Source organism: Spinacia oleracea, chromosome 3 (assembly GCF_020520425.1).
Source record: "Spinacia oleracea cultivar Varoflay chromosome 3, BTI_SOV_V1, whole genome shotgun sequence".
Taxonomy (NCBI): domain Eukaryota; kingdom Viridiplantae; phylum Streptophyta; class Magnoliopsida; order Caryophyllales; family Amaranthaceae; genus Spinacia; species Spinacia oleracea.
This window is the reverse complement of record NC_079489.1, coordinates 47,346,656-47,359,453: the sequence shown is the minus strand read 5'-3', so window position 1 is coordinate 47,359,453 and position 12,798 is coordinate 47,346,656. Positions and strand designations below refer to the sequence as shown.

General features: G+C 36.3%; 1 protein-coding gene and 1 non-coding gene across 3 annotated transcripts; both read left to right on the top strand.

Annotated features, from left to right (window-relative positions):
• The first annotated feature begins 778 nt into the window (after positions 1 to 778).
• Positions 779 to 850, top strand: TRNAP-AGG (transfer RNA proline (anticodon AGG)). Its single transcript has one exon. It is a non-coding gene; the product is annotated as a tRNA-Pro (tRNA).
• A 38-nt stretch (positions 851 to 888) lies between these two features.
• LOC110786179 (GPN-loop GTPase QQT1) lies at positions 889 to 9,318 on the top strand. Of its 2 annotated transcripts, XM_021990712.2 has the most exons (10): positions 889 to 1,125; positions 2,151 to 2,195; positions 2,304 to 2,383; positions 5,217 to 5,291; positions 5,404 to 5,507; positions 5,619 to 5,775; positions 5,872 to 5,959; positions 8,054 to 8,126; positions 8,216 to 8,346; positions 9,054 to 9,318. In XM_021990712.2, the coding sequence occupies exons 1-10, from the start codon at positions 1,034 to 1,036 to the stop codon at positions 9,115 to 9,117; spliced, it is 909 nt and encodes a 302-aa protein (XP_021846404.1). In that variant the 5' UTR covers positions 889 to 1,033; the 3' UTR covers positions 9,118 to 9,318. The 2 variants fall into 2 exon arrangements, with proteins under 2 accessions (XP_021846404.1, XP_056696236.1); XM_056840258.1 differs by having other exon boundaries at positions 890 to 1,125; positions 8,216 to 9,318.
• The last annotated feature ends 3,480 nt before the right edge of the window (positions 9,319 to 12,798 follow it).

Sequence of the window (12,798 nt, the reverse complement as noted above, 5' to 3'; positions counted from 1 at the left end):
GCAAGTGACATGGCATAACCACATTGACCTACATGTTGCCCCCATTAGATGGCAAGTGACATGACATAACCACATTGACATATAATATTTTCTTACAAAAAGATGAAGAAATGCAAATATCAATTGCTTGAACCCATGACTTCATGTTCATAAGTTAGAACTTTAACCGCTAATCCAATAATACAACTTATGATATTTAAGCAATCACAAACATATAAGTTATGTTTATTAATACCTTGCATTAAAATTTTAATGCCTACCATAATTATACATTTTAATAATTTTCTTATGAAACTAAACTATACTTAAATTTTTCATTTAGGTTCATTTATAATTACGTTTTTTAGCAGGCATGTTCATGTAAGTTTACCTAGAGCAATAAAAAAGAGAGTATTACACATAATAAAAGACTACTCCATTTTAAATTTAAATTTAGTTTACTAAGATGTTTAACCAAATTTTATATTGAATCACCCTTACATAAATAAAATATAAAAATAAATTATAATCAAATATTTATCTCATGTTATATGTAAGTATTTAATATCAAACTATTGTAATTATTTTTATTTAACTCAAATTTTATCACGATTAGTTCTCAAATTACATATAGTCACCGGAGCATCGCCCGGAGCAATAACTAGTTCTTAGTTAAATACTCCGTAACTTTCGGCCCGTTTTGAGACTGGCCAAAGATTGTATTTAAGAATCAATTTTCCTTACAAATCAATACATTATATAGGTTAATGTTTAAAATTTCTACAGCAAAAGGTAAAAAGGGCATTTGGTCTAGTGGTATGATTCTCGCTTAGGGTGCGAGAGGTCCCGAGTTCAATTCTCGGAATGCCCCTATAAGTTTTTTTTTGCCTCATCTTCGCTCCTACTTATTTCGTTTCTTCCAAACCCTTTCTGTTCGTCCTGGCTCTCACCTTCTTCGATTTCACAGCCATCGTAACTCACCACTCTAATCAACTCCTCTAAGTTTACATCAATTATTTATTACATTTAAGTATTTAACTGAAAGTAATCAATCATGGTATTCGGGCAAGTTGTAATCGGACCTCCAGGATCCGGTAAAACTACTTACTGCAATGGCATGTCTCAATTTCTTCCCCAAATTGGACGGTATGATATACCTTTTTTTTTTTTTTCCCCTCTTTATTTGTTTTAGTTTTGAACATGCCAATAATCACCCCCCATGAATCGTATTGGGTTATTTTATTTGAACTTTTGTCCCTGATTTTGCATTTGAAAATTGTAAAAAGTTTGATTTTTATTTTTTTTTACTTGGTGGGTGTAATATGGATGATAAAGCCTTTTTCTTCCCATTCAGCAATATCAAAAAAATTCATTTTGAGGATTTTAATGGGTTTAATGCTTCTGTACGGCTGGTGATTGCTCGGATTTTGTAGATTACTCCGTATATTACTAGTTAAGATACTCCGTATTACGTTGTAATTGCCTGCTGAGTACTCGGGGCCGGGTGCGTCGTGATGGCACATGAACCTGGAAGAATATGGTTACATTCAATTGGCCTTGAATTATTCTTATAGAGTTATTTGAAACTGATTTTGTGTTAGAAGTTATAATGGGTGATAAAAAACTGAGTTGGACATCTATGAACATCGTTATTGTGATGCTCTATTTCTGTTGTTTCTAACATTGCTTGTGTGAGAGAGATTTGGACATCCTATGTTGAGGTTATAGTTTGGTGGATATATGGAGGAGGGACCCAAACATGCATCAATGAGACTCTAGCAACACCCTGTCTCGGGGTTATATATTGCAACTTTCACTTGAATCTCTGAGGTACTACTTTATTGTCTTGTGGACGACATTGCTGCCAATTCTGCGTCATGACCCATGTCTCATGTGCACTATCCTACCAAATCTTTCAACTCGTTATACCTGCCTCACTCTGTAATCTCATGGCAAGCTTGTACCTTACATATCTTAGTATGGTAATGGGGATACCCCTAATTTTACTATTTTTTGTCCTGTTAATATCTAGATTTCCTTTAATTTCCTTGGAGTTGTATGAATGGGATTTGTCTTTCATTACAAGCTTTGGATAGAAGTACTGCTTGGCTATTGTTATTCTGGTTCTTAGCTTTCTATACAAGTAACAATTTTACTGTTTCCAAATGCAGGAAGGTTGCTATAATCAATTTGGACCCTGCCAATGATGCATTGCCGTATCCTGTTTATTACCAATGGCACAATTTTTCAATTTTCTTTTTATGTGGAAGTAATCATGGTCATTTCATTTTGATTGTAAATGATTTCCTTGACATGAACTGAAGTTATGACTGTGCTGTTAATATTGAGGATTTGATCAAGCTTAACGATGTGATGAATGAACATTCACTCGGGCCTAATGGAGGTCAGCTTACTTTTTTATATTTTGCTCACTCTATGGTTTGAATATGAAGTCCATTTTGAAAAGTTTACATTGAACAAATTTGGAATATCTAGCTGGTGGTTTATAAATTTTTTATATCCTATGGATTGGGGTTATGCTTATGAAGGGCTTGGGGCAGGACGATGCACTAATCCAATCCCCGCTTTCTCTTTTCATGTTCATTGTTGATCCAATAAGCATTTTTGGCCTTTTGCCTTGGCTTTTAGGGAAAGAAAAGAGACAATCTTGTAGGATAGTGCTAAGTTTGTGGAACGAAGGGAGATTTTTCGATTAATAAGCTTTTTAGACAACCTCCTTTGTAGAAAGGGGCTATGTTGATTCTCCATCAACCGGATCATTTTGGCATTGAGTGTCAAGAGAAGCTATGAACTCCATTGGAATGGATGAATGTTATAGACGTTAGACACACTTGTAAGGATTCCCTTTAAATTTTGTATCCAAGGTTTTTTTTTACCTCTATGGTCGTAGTTAGAGAAATAAGATTAGCTTTTGTGAGGATTCCATGGTCAAGTAAAGAGTTAGAGAAATGAGGTCCCAAAGAAGGTTCAAGTCTGTGTGGAGTGTTTGGGATGAATATGACAGTTTGTTAACTCGGCCTCCCAGTAATTGTATTTTACCTAATGTTTCTTGTGTCTTCAGGCTCTTCACAGCTGGGATATGGGAGACTTCTCTCCCACTTATGCTGGCTGCATATCTTTGGAAGAACTTGTCTTAGAATCATGGAATGCAGTGGCATTTTGCCTTTTCTTTGCCACATCTGTACTTTTTGGGGAATTTTTCTGTCTTCCGAGTTTATGTTCAGAGGCGATACAATTATTTAGAATAGATTTACAGGCCAGGAGGCTTTATGGGATATCATTAGCATACATATTAACACCTTGGTGCTACTTTATGGGGTATTCTTTTCCGAGTTTGCTTCTGGATGCGTTCTCCTTTACTTTCAAATCTGCGTGGTCATTATAATAGTGGATTTTTTTATAACTTAGATTTTTTTTTTCTAAACACTCAATTTTCTTTGTATGCTTGTTGGAGGACGAACAAAACAAATTCTCTCCAGTTTAGAGGTATGTCTATGCATATTTGTGTTATCGAACCCATTCTTAGCTGAAGAGCGAGTTCACTTGGTTGTTTATGATGCTGCTTTTCATGGTACCTCTACTTTGCTTATCCACTGGTGTTCGAATTTGCACACCTGAGGTTTGCCTTCTCGTCAGCCACAAGGTGCAAGAGGACCTCCAGCTATCTAGGTACAGTGAGGTTAGAAGGCATGTGCAAGCGCTTTTCTTGGTCAAGCCTTGTAAGAAGCATGAACTGCTATGGCACATGCGCCTCTTAGCCAACAATACATGAATAATGAATGGTCCACAGGTGCACTCCAGGATAAACTGGGGAAGAAAGGAGGACAGCAAGAACGCCAAGATTTTTCCAGATCAAATCTAACCCATACCATAAGATCCAAATTCCTTAGTCAGCAACTTCTTTTCCCTGTCTTGTGGTCTCTTAAATCTCTAAAACTTCCAGTTTGCTTTTTCACCCTCGCGGTTGTCTCTCTAGCTGCTGGAGATTTTTTTGTTTTATGTTTCATTTCTGCTGATGGCCGGTTTCGGTCATTGGAACAAAGCTGGCCTTCTGAGCTTCAATTTTCGTCCTCTAGGCACGGTCTTGAACTCTTAGGGACCATCTCTTTATTCTTCTCCACATAGCTGTGTCTTTTTTCTTCTCTATTCTTTTTCTTTTCTTTAATTTCTAGTGCAACATAACATTGAGATTTTGAAGCACTAGAGTATGCAGCAAGCAGTTTGGATAAGTTAATACAGCTAAGGTGCATGATGCTTTCACTTCCATACCGCACATTGCTTCTTTGTTATGAAGTCTCTCAAATAGGTAAAGAGTTAGGGAGCTCCTCCAGGAGTTAAGGTTATGGTTGGAAAAACCACATCTTCTACTGTCCATGCCTCTAGCTTTTTCCGAGAGGGAAGATCAAGGTTATTGACAATTAAAGGTATTATTGCTAAAGCCTGAAGATTTGCAATGGGGTCCTATCTTGTGAGGATGGGAGGGAAAGCCACAGTGAGATGTTAGAAGGTGAACTTATTCACATGTTTTTGATATTTAGTATACTACCATCCGACATGCCCCCTCCAGCTTTTCTTTTGGTTGAATTGTAGCATGAAATATTAGAGGTGAGCATAACAAGGTGCATGCCAAAATTTCAGGAACCGGAACCGGAACCGTAACCTGTTGGAGCAGGTTTCTGAAAATTGGAAACGAAAACGCACCTGTTGCAACAGGTTCCTAAAATTGAGGACCAGAATTGGAACCTATTGCAACAGGTTCCAGTTCCTGTCATTTTACAGATTTAAATAAATTGTTGCCAATTTATTTTTAAAAAACTAATTTATGATTTGGGTTTGATTTTTTTATAGTTTGGACTTACATTGTAGTTCTATATTTATATTTTTTAAAAATGAGCTTGAATTGCTTTATATTCTGGGCTTATTCAACATTTTTATTTGGTTGTTGTTCCTGATTTCGGGTACTCAATATTGGAATCGGTGTACAGTGTAAGTTCCAAAAAATTGAGAATCTGATCCTCTGGCAACAGGTTCCTAACTTTTAGGTTCTCAATTTGTTACTCGGTTCCGATTTAGGTTACCCTGACTTTTTGCTCACCCCTAGGCGGTTTGGTCGCGACTCATCATTTAGACTTTATGAATGTACTTAGTCTTCTATGATCTATATTGTATAGTTATTGTATTATTATTTCTTGCCTTTACTTCCATTCATTTTGTAGGTCTTGTGTATTGTATGGATTACTTGGAGAAGAACATCGATTGGCTCGAGTCCAAGTTGAAGCCACTCCTAAAAGGTTGTATGATTTCTTTTGTTATTTATTTCCATATTAGTTTTGGTGTCATCAATCTGTGAAAAAGACATAGCTTTTCTTTCTGATTCTTTGAATGCATATTGTTATTTTTCAGATCACTATCTGCTTTTTGATTTTCCTGGCCAAGTTGAGCTGTTTTTCCTGCATTCAAGTGCGAAGGCAGTTATAATGAAACTTATAAAGAAGTTGAATCTTAGGGTATGCTCCATCATAGTAGCATCCTTAAATTCTTATATACTAGTATAAACTAAGTTCTTTTTATAACCGAGATTAATTATCAGAACCTTACTTTCTGTAAATATTTTGCAGCTGACTGCCGTGCATTTGGTTGATGCCCATCTCTGCAGTGATCCCGGGAAGTATATTAGTGCATTGCTACTGTCATTGTCAACCATGCTTCATATGGAGCTTCCTCATGTAAATGTTTTCTCTAAAATTGATCTGATTGAAAGCTATGGGAAATTAGGTATTTCCTTGGGCTCCACTCTTCTAATTGGCAACTTCTAATTCTTGAAAATAGGGCTTCCCATGTTTCTTACAAGTTTGTATTGCTGTATGGCAGCTTTTAACCTGGATTTCTACACCGACGCACAAGATCTATCATATTTGCAACACTGTCTTGATCAAGATCCTCGTGCTGCAAAGTACAGGTAAAGTTGTTTATTGTGAAATTTCTTTGTCACATATATTATGAATTACGCTTTAGAAAGGAGATTGAGTTGCTTCTTTTGTTTATTTCTTGATGTTTTATGCAGTACAAAGTTTGCAGATTTCTGTACCTTTTTCTATTTCTTTTTGCAATTTGTTTATTAATTCTTCTCAACTCAAATAAAGTTTGCAAAGTAAAATCCTAAATTGTTAGCTTGCTTTATTTATTTTTGGAAATGAAAATTTTAATCAACTATAATGGATTAGACATAATACAGCAGAAATCACCCAATTAAATCCCCACAACCCAAACAAACTTCCATACCCCCATACGCTGACCCCTTGGATTAGTACTCTACCAAAGATAAATTCACTAGGAAGGTTTCAAGGGGCAATTCTTTCAAACTTCCTGCAAAACCTTTGCTAAACCACAACAGCTTGAAGTAAAGACTAAAGACCACTCAATTAAATCATAAGCCTTCTTGAGATTAACTTATATCATGCATCTAGTAGACGTTAGATCTAGGGCATCCCTTGATTAGCTCAGTAACGAGGATAACATTATCAGAAGTCTGCCTATTTGGAACGAAACTTCACTGAGTTTGGTGGATCACTTCACTAATCACTTTTCTGAAGTTTGTTTGGTTAAAAAGTTAGAGATGATTTGTAAATAACTTAACAACAAACCAGTGTATAAAAAGGCGTGCCTAGGTGCAAGGCATTTGGAGCCAGCACCTTTTATGGTCCGGGCGAGGCGATTTTGATGAGGCGCACAGAGGCGCACTGAGGCGGACACCATTTTTGCACAATTTTTTTATTCTTATTTTTATTAGAGGCCACTCCAATGTGCCTTGGTGCGCCTTGAGCCTTTTTATACATTGCAACAAACTATAGGACAAAACTCCTTGAAATAAGAAGTGCTATGTATTAGGCACCTTTGGAATTAGCGTAACTGTAATACAGTTTATTTGCTGAATGAAATGTAAAGAATTCAAGAACTGCTGTATAAACATCGTGCTTAATAATGAGTCTTTTTGAAAAACAAAGAACTGTAACTTTTAAGATCTCCTCCTATTAAAACCTAAGGCCTCAAACTAGTAAGAGCAAGACCTTCCAAATAGGTTCACAAAAGTTTCATGTGCTCTATGATTTAGGAGTCATGCTGTACTTTATCCTCAATCAAACTGATGCGTGCAGCAGCACGGTTCTTGAATTAGTGTTTAAGTGTCATGTTGTTTAGCTACCATGATTTTGGCACTCGCTTGTGTGACTTTTTCGTGGTTTTAGCTCGTATTTTGTGATTTTGAATTCCTAGTTTGTTTAGGATTTGTTTTTCAGTTTTATAGTCCCTAAGTAAGGTAGGATTTGCTTTTCAATTCCTAGTTGATTTAGAATTCGTTTTGGGTCAAAGTATCAAGATCTTTGATTCGATGTTGTATACTTGTATTAGATTTCTTTGCTGCCTTGTTCTATTTGTTTCAGCTTTTCAGGCTCCTAGTAGACGTGGGTTTTAAAGCTTATATAAGGCTGGTACGACGCTATCCAGCTTGGCAGGTTTAGGAATTAAACCAAACATACAATTGAGAGTAGTGTGTGTTCGGAACTGAGAATTATGAGTTTTCTATCCAGTTACTTAACCAAATTAATGAAGCATATAGAGTTGGGAGAAATATAATAAATACCCTAACTGACTCATATTTTCATTGATGGTGCGTGGAAATCTAGTGACCACTCTGATGGAATAGAGGGGTAGTGGAAAAGAAAATGATTGAATTAGGATTGGAGGGAATTGCTCGTACTTGTAATCATGGATCTAGCTTGCATGTGTAGATCTGGGTGTGTTAGTGTGTGTTACAAAGCCATTAAATGGGCAGTGTCGAGATTGTTAATTGAACTTTGTATTTTCACATCCAACTCAACTTCTTAATAATCTTGCTGGATCTTCTCGTTTTGTAAAGCTCAAGTTGGTCCTTTTCTCGTATTCAAGGATACTAGAAAACATTTTGAAATTATTCCTTGTATGGTAAATCAGACTTTTTCTTATTTTATTCTTAATTACCTAAGACCTGAAGTTTATACATGTAAACTTAATACAGGAAGCTCACAAAGGAGCTATGTGAGGTCATTGAAGATTTCAGTCTTGTGAATTTCACAACTTTGGACATACAGGCATGCTGTTGTTTCCATATGCTTCTTGGATTGATGCTGCGTTTTGTTTCCGTATTTGATATGATTTTCAGTGCTTGTGACCTTTGCAGGATAAAGAAAGCGTTGGAAACCTTGTGAGTTTGATCGACAAGACCAATGGGTACATCTTTGCTGGCATAGATGGAAGTGCAGTAGAATATAGTAAAATTGCAGTTCGCCAAGTTGACTGGGATTATTACAGATATCCTTTTTCTTTTTTCATTGTTTTTGTTCTAAATTTTTTGTAGTTCTAGTCATTTGAGCAAAGTTAGAGAGTAGTGAAAAAGGTGTAGACGTTGGGCTTAAGCTACACATTATTTAGTCGTGTTGTGGCCTCTTCAAGGTATGACTTGCTTTTACCAACAGTAATTTTCATTGCAATTAGCTGGCCTGTCGTCCAAAACATGGATCCTAGAATTTACTTTTTTCGCACAGTAGTTAGGGGAACTTTAAGCTGCTATTGACCTAGTTGACTCCCGTCAAAAAAAAAAGACCTAGTTGACTGGAAGAAGGTGTCTAATTAAAGGCTACTTTTTAGTACTTCTTGGCTTTAAGTTAACTTGTAGTTATGAAGATTTCTACACCTTCATGGGACTGATTGGATTGGGGAGGGGAAGCTGTTGATCAACTCTTTTGTTATTCTTCCTAGCAATGAGATGTCTAATGTTGAGAATGTCCAGTGACTAAATGAGGGCACTTATGGTCATAGAAGAGTTCTGTTATCAAACTTTTTACTGTCATTGTTATTGCCATCATTATCTTCTTTTTATTGACAATGTTGTTTCCTTCTATTGTGTGACATTATCTTCTTTGGTTCGTCACAAATATGTGGCAAAGTATCTGCAAGTCTTTGAATAATTTCCATGATATGGCAGATTGTAGTTTGTTTTGCTTAACAAAGTATTCCACAGTGGCAGCAGTACAAGAAAAATATATCAAGGATGATGAAGTTGATAATGACTCGAATGCATAGGGAGCTTGCTGGAATTTAAGGTCTTTTGTGAACGACAAATTAATTGGAGCTTCATTGCTAAAAACAGACGGCAGAGAAAATGATGTACCAATTGTATATGTTTGTGAAGCATTGTACTGAATTTTGTATTTTGTGTTGGATATAAGGCACTTTGAGCTCCGTTATCGCATTGTTTTATCGAGAACATTCTTGTACACTTAAGATATCTTTAGACTGCCGTCAGTTTTTTTTTTTTTTGGGTGCAAATGAGCCGCAAGGGCAATATAAATTACAAATGGGGGCGAGGGGATTCGAACCTGAGACCTATTATACACAGGTCCTCAGTATTAACCACTAGGCCAAGACATCATTTGCTGTCAGTAATGGTGACAATTTGTGGTTTTGTAATGGTGACCTATTATGCAGCATGGACTTATAAGGTAACATCAAATAAGACTGTAAATTTCAATTGTAACTTTCAAAATAAATTACCCTTACCTTCATTTTCCAATTGTAACTTTCATTTGATCATTTCATCTAGGGATGCTAATGAGCCGAGTCGAGCTCGAGTTTGGCTAAGCTCGATTCGAACTCGAAAACTCATAGTCAAACTCGACTCGACTCGAAAACTCGCGAGCCTAAAATTTTCAAACTCAACTCGAACTCGAAAATTAAACCCGAGCTCGAACTCGACTCGAAATCAGCTCGAAAACTCAAAGCCGAGCTCAAAAACTAAACTCAAGCTCGAACTCGGCTTGAACTCAACTCGAACTCGACTCGAAAACACAAGCACTCGAGCTAAAACTCAACTCGTAGTCGACTTGAAAACCCAAAATTGAGCTTAAATTCGACTTAAATCAAATTTAAATCTTATAAAAAGTAAGTTTATACCCCAAATCAATATATCCATTAGCCCAAATGAAAGCCCAATGGAAGTGATTTGTACACTTTCATACTCAAAGAGTAATACTTATACCCTTTTCCCCTTTCCTCCCTCACTTATTTACCAATGTGGGACAAAGTTAATATAACATTTTCTTCTTTCCTCCCTCACTTATTTACCCATGTGGGACAAAATGAATATACTTATTTCCTTCTTTCCTCCCTTATTTATGTACCAACGTTGGAGTAACGGTAGAAGACATTTTGACTGCCAAATAGTGTAATCCATATGGACGAATTAGATTTATTTTTTGTCCTTAATAACTTATTCATCCATTTTAGGAAGAAAAAAAATATTTTTATTAAAGAATTAAAAAACATAAAATGATTAATAAAAATGATAAAATAAAACATTTATATTTTTATAACAGTTTTTATTATTTATATATAATTCGAGCTTCTCGAGCTTTTCGAGTCGAGTATCAAGTTGCTCGACTCGACTCGTTAAATTTTCGAGTCGATCTCGAGCTCGAGTCGAGCTGATTCGAGTCGAGTTTTGACCGAGCTTTGACCGAGTCGGGTTCGAGTAGCTCGCGAGTTTGGGGAGCTCATAAGCACCCCTAATTTCATCTATTAACCGCCATTTGTTAATTGTATCCAAATCTGTTAATGATGAATGGAAATTTTATTCAACTATAATTAATCTATTGATATTTGACATTTACGATGCTCGTTAAAAACTTGTTTCTGCAATTAATTTGATGCAAAGTGCTTTGGATTCTTCTTCATGTAATAGTATGTTTTAATGGGAAAATCAAAATTTTAATAATATTCTTTAATGCAAAATCAAAATTTTAATCATTTATTGATGAGAGTGATAGAGTAAAGTACCTTACGAAGATTATTATTGAGAATTAGGGCGCAATTTGGATTATACACCCGGGTGCATACTGCTCATTGTGCACCCTGTTGAACATTTATTGAAAATCTAATGAACATTGTGAATGATTTCAATGTACATGTACTAGTGAAATATTTAAACTATATGTTCTATGGATTTGAACTATATGTTCATTGCCTATATGTTCTTTGAGTATGGACAATATGTTCATTTAAAAACAGGGTGCACAGTGAGCATTGTGCACCCGGGTGCATAAACCATATCTTGAAATTAGGGTGCTTTGGTAAATTGATAATATGCTTTGTTTTAATCTTTAACAGTAAAAATATAGATTGATGAATCAGTTTTTTTTCCCCTGTGATTGATAACAATAAGCCGTTTTTGTTTAATTTTTCTTTTACTTTTTTTAAAAAAAAAACATTTTTATCATGAATAAACGGATAAGATTAATCCTTACAATTAAAGGGTTGAGATTTGGTACAATGTGCAAAAAATGTCCAAATCATGTCTAAATCAAAACCGATTTGTCTAGATCATGTCCAAATCAGACTAGGTCTGTCTAATCGATCTGTCCAGATCATCACCCATATATTTAGATCAAACCAATTTATATAGATTAAAACTGATATGTCTAGATCATGTCCAGATCATAACCTATATGTCCAAATCAAAATCGATTTGTCCAGATCATGTCTAGTTTATAACCTATTTGTCAAATCAAAATCGGTTTGTCCAGATCATGTCTAGGTCATAAACGATCTATCCAAATCATATCCACCTTAAAATCGATATATCCAAATCATGTCCAGATCAAAACCGATCTATCCAAATCAGAACCGATCTATACAGATCATGTCCACATCAGAACCAATATGTCTAACCGATTTGACCAATCATGTCCAAATCAGAAACCATATATGTTAGGTTATGATACATATGACAATTCATAAATCATGCGGAAAAACCATAAAGCCAGGAAAGCATATTATTTACACATAATCATTTAGCATAGTTTAGATGCATACTCTTTGTTGCGTGCCTTCCCTAGCTGCGCCCGAACCGAACAAGAACAAGTCTTTAGGACTCCAAGTGTCGTCCCTCCGTAGATAGTCCACAGCACGTCCGGATCCGCCTTAAGCTTGACCAACTAGGATCGCCCTTAAGGTACTTAGAATTTTCGGCACATATAGGCAATTGTATGACTGAATTTTTGCTCTCAAAAATCATTTTTAATACTTGAATACTCGATATAAATTGTGAGCATTGATCACCTATTTATAGGGCATGGGTATCGGATATTAGAATCCTACTAGGAAACGATTTAGTGAATCTGAATTAATCTAAGATTCAATCACTTAATTTATCTAGTAGACTTAGGGAATCAATCTTATACGAATCCTAACCGATCAAGGTTTCGTACGCAAGCACAAACACACACGCAGGCGCAGCAGCCCACGAGGGGCGCCATGCGCGCGCGCGCGCTGAGCCCAGGCCCAGCAAGTGCTCGCAGCCCACGAGGGGCGCGCGCCTGCTGGCCTTGCTCTCGCGTTTGGGCTTTGCTTGCTTTGGTCGCGCGCGGGCTTTGCTAGGCGTTGGGCCTAGCTTCGTGCTAGGCCTTGCGTCTAGCAAGCTCGTCCGATGTTTATTCGTACGATGCGCTTCCGATTAAATTCCCGATTCCGGAATTCATTTCCGATACGAACAATATTTAATATTTCCGATTCCGGAATCAATTTCCGTTTCGAACAAATATTTAATATTTCCGTTTCCGGAATTATTTTCCGATTCCGATAATATTTTCGATTCTGACAATATTTCCGTTTCCGGTAATATTTCCGATTCCGGCAATACTTCCATTTCCGATAATATTTTCCGATACGTACCATGTTTCCGTTTCCGGCAACATCTACGACTTGGAT

Bases quoted from the DNA above. Each gene is read 5' to 3' on its own strand.
- LOC110786179 (XM_021990712.2), top strand. From the start codon at position 1,034: ATGGTATTCGGGCAAGTTGTAATCGGACCTCCAGGATCCGGTAAAACT. The intron at 5,508-5,618 runs GTATGCTCCATC...AATATTTTGCAG, and splicing joins TAAAGAAGTTGAATCTTAGG to CTGACTGCCGTGCATTTGGT. The intron at 5,776-5,871 runs GTATTTCCTTGG...GCTGTATGGCAG, and splicing joins TGAAAGCTATGGGAAATTAG to CTTTTAACCTGGATTTCTAC.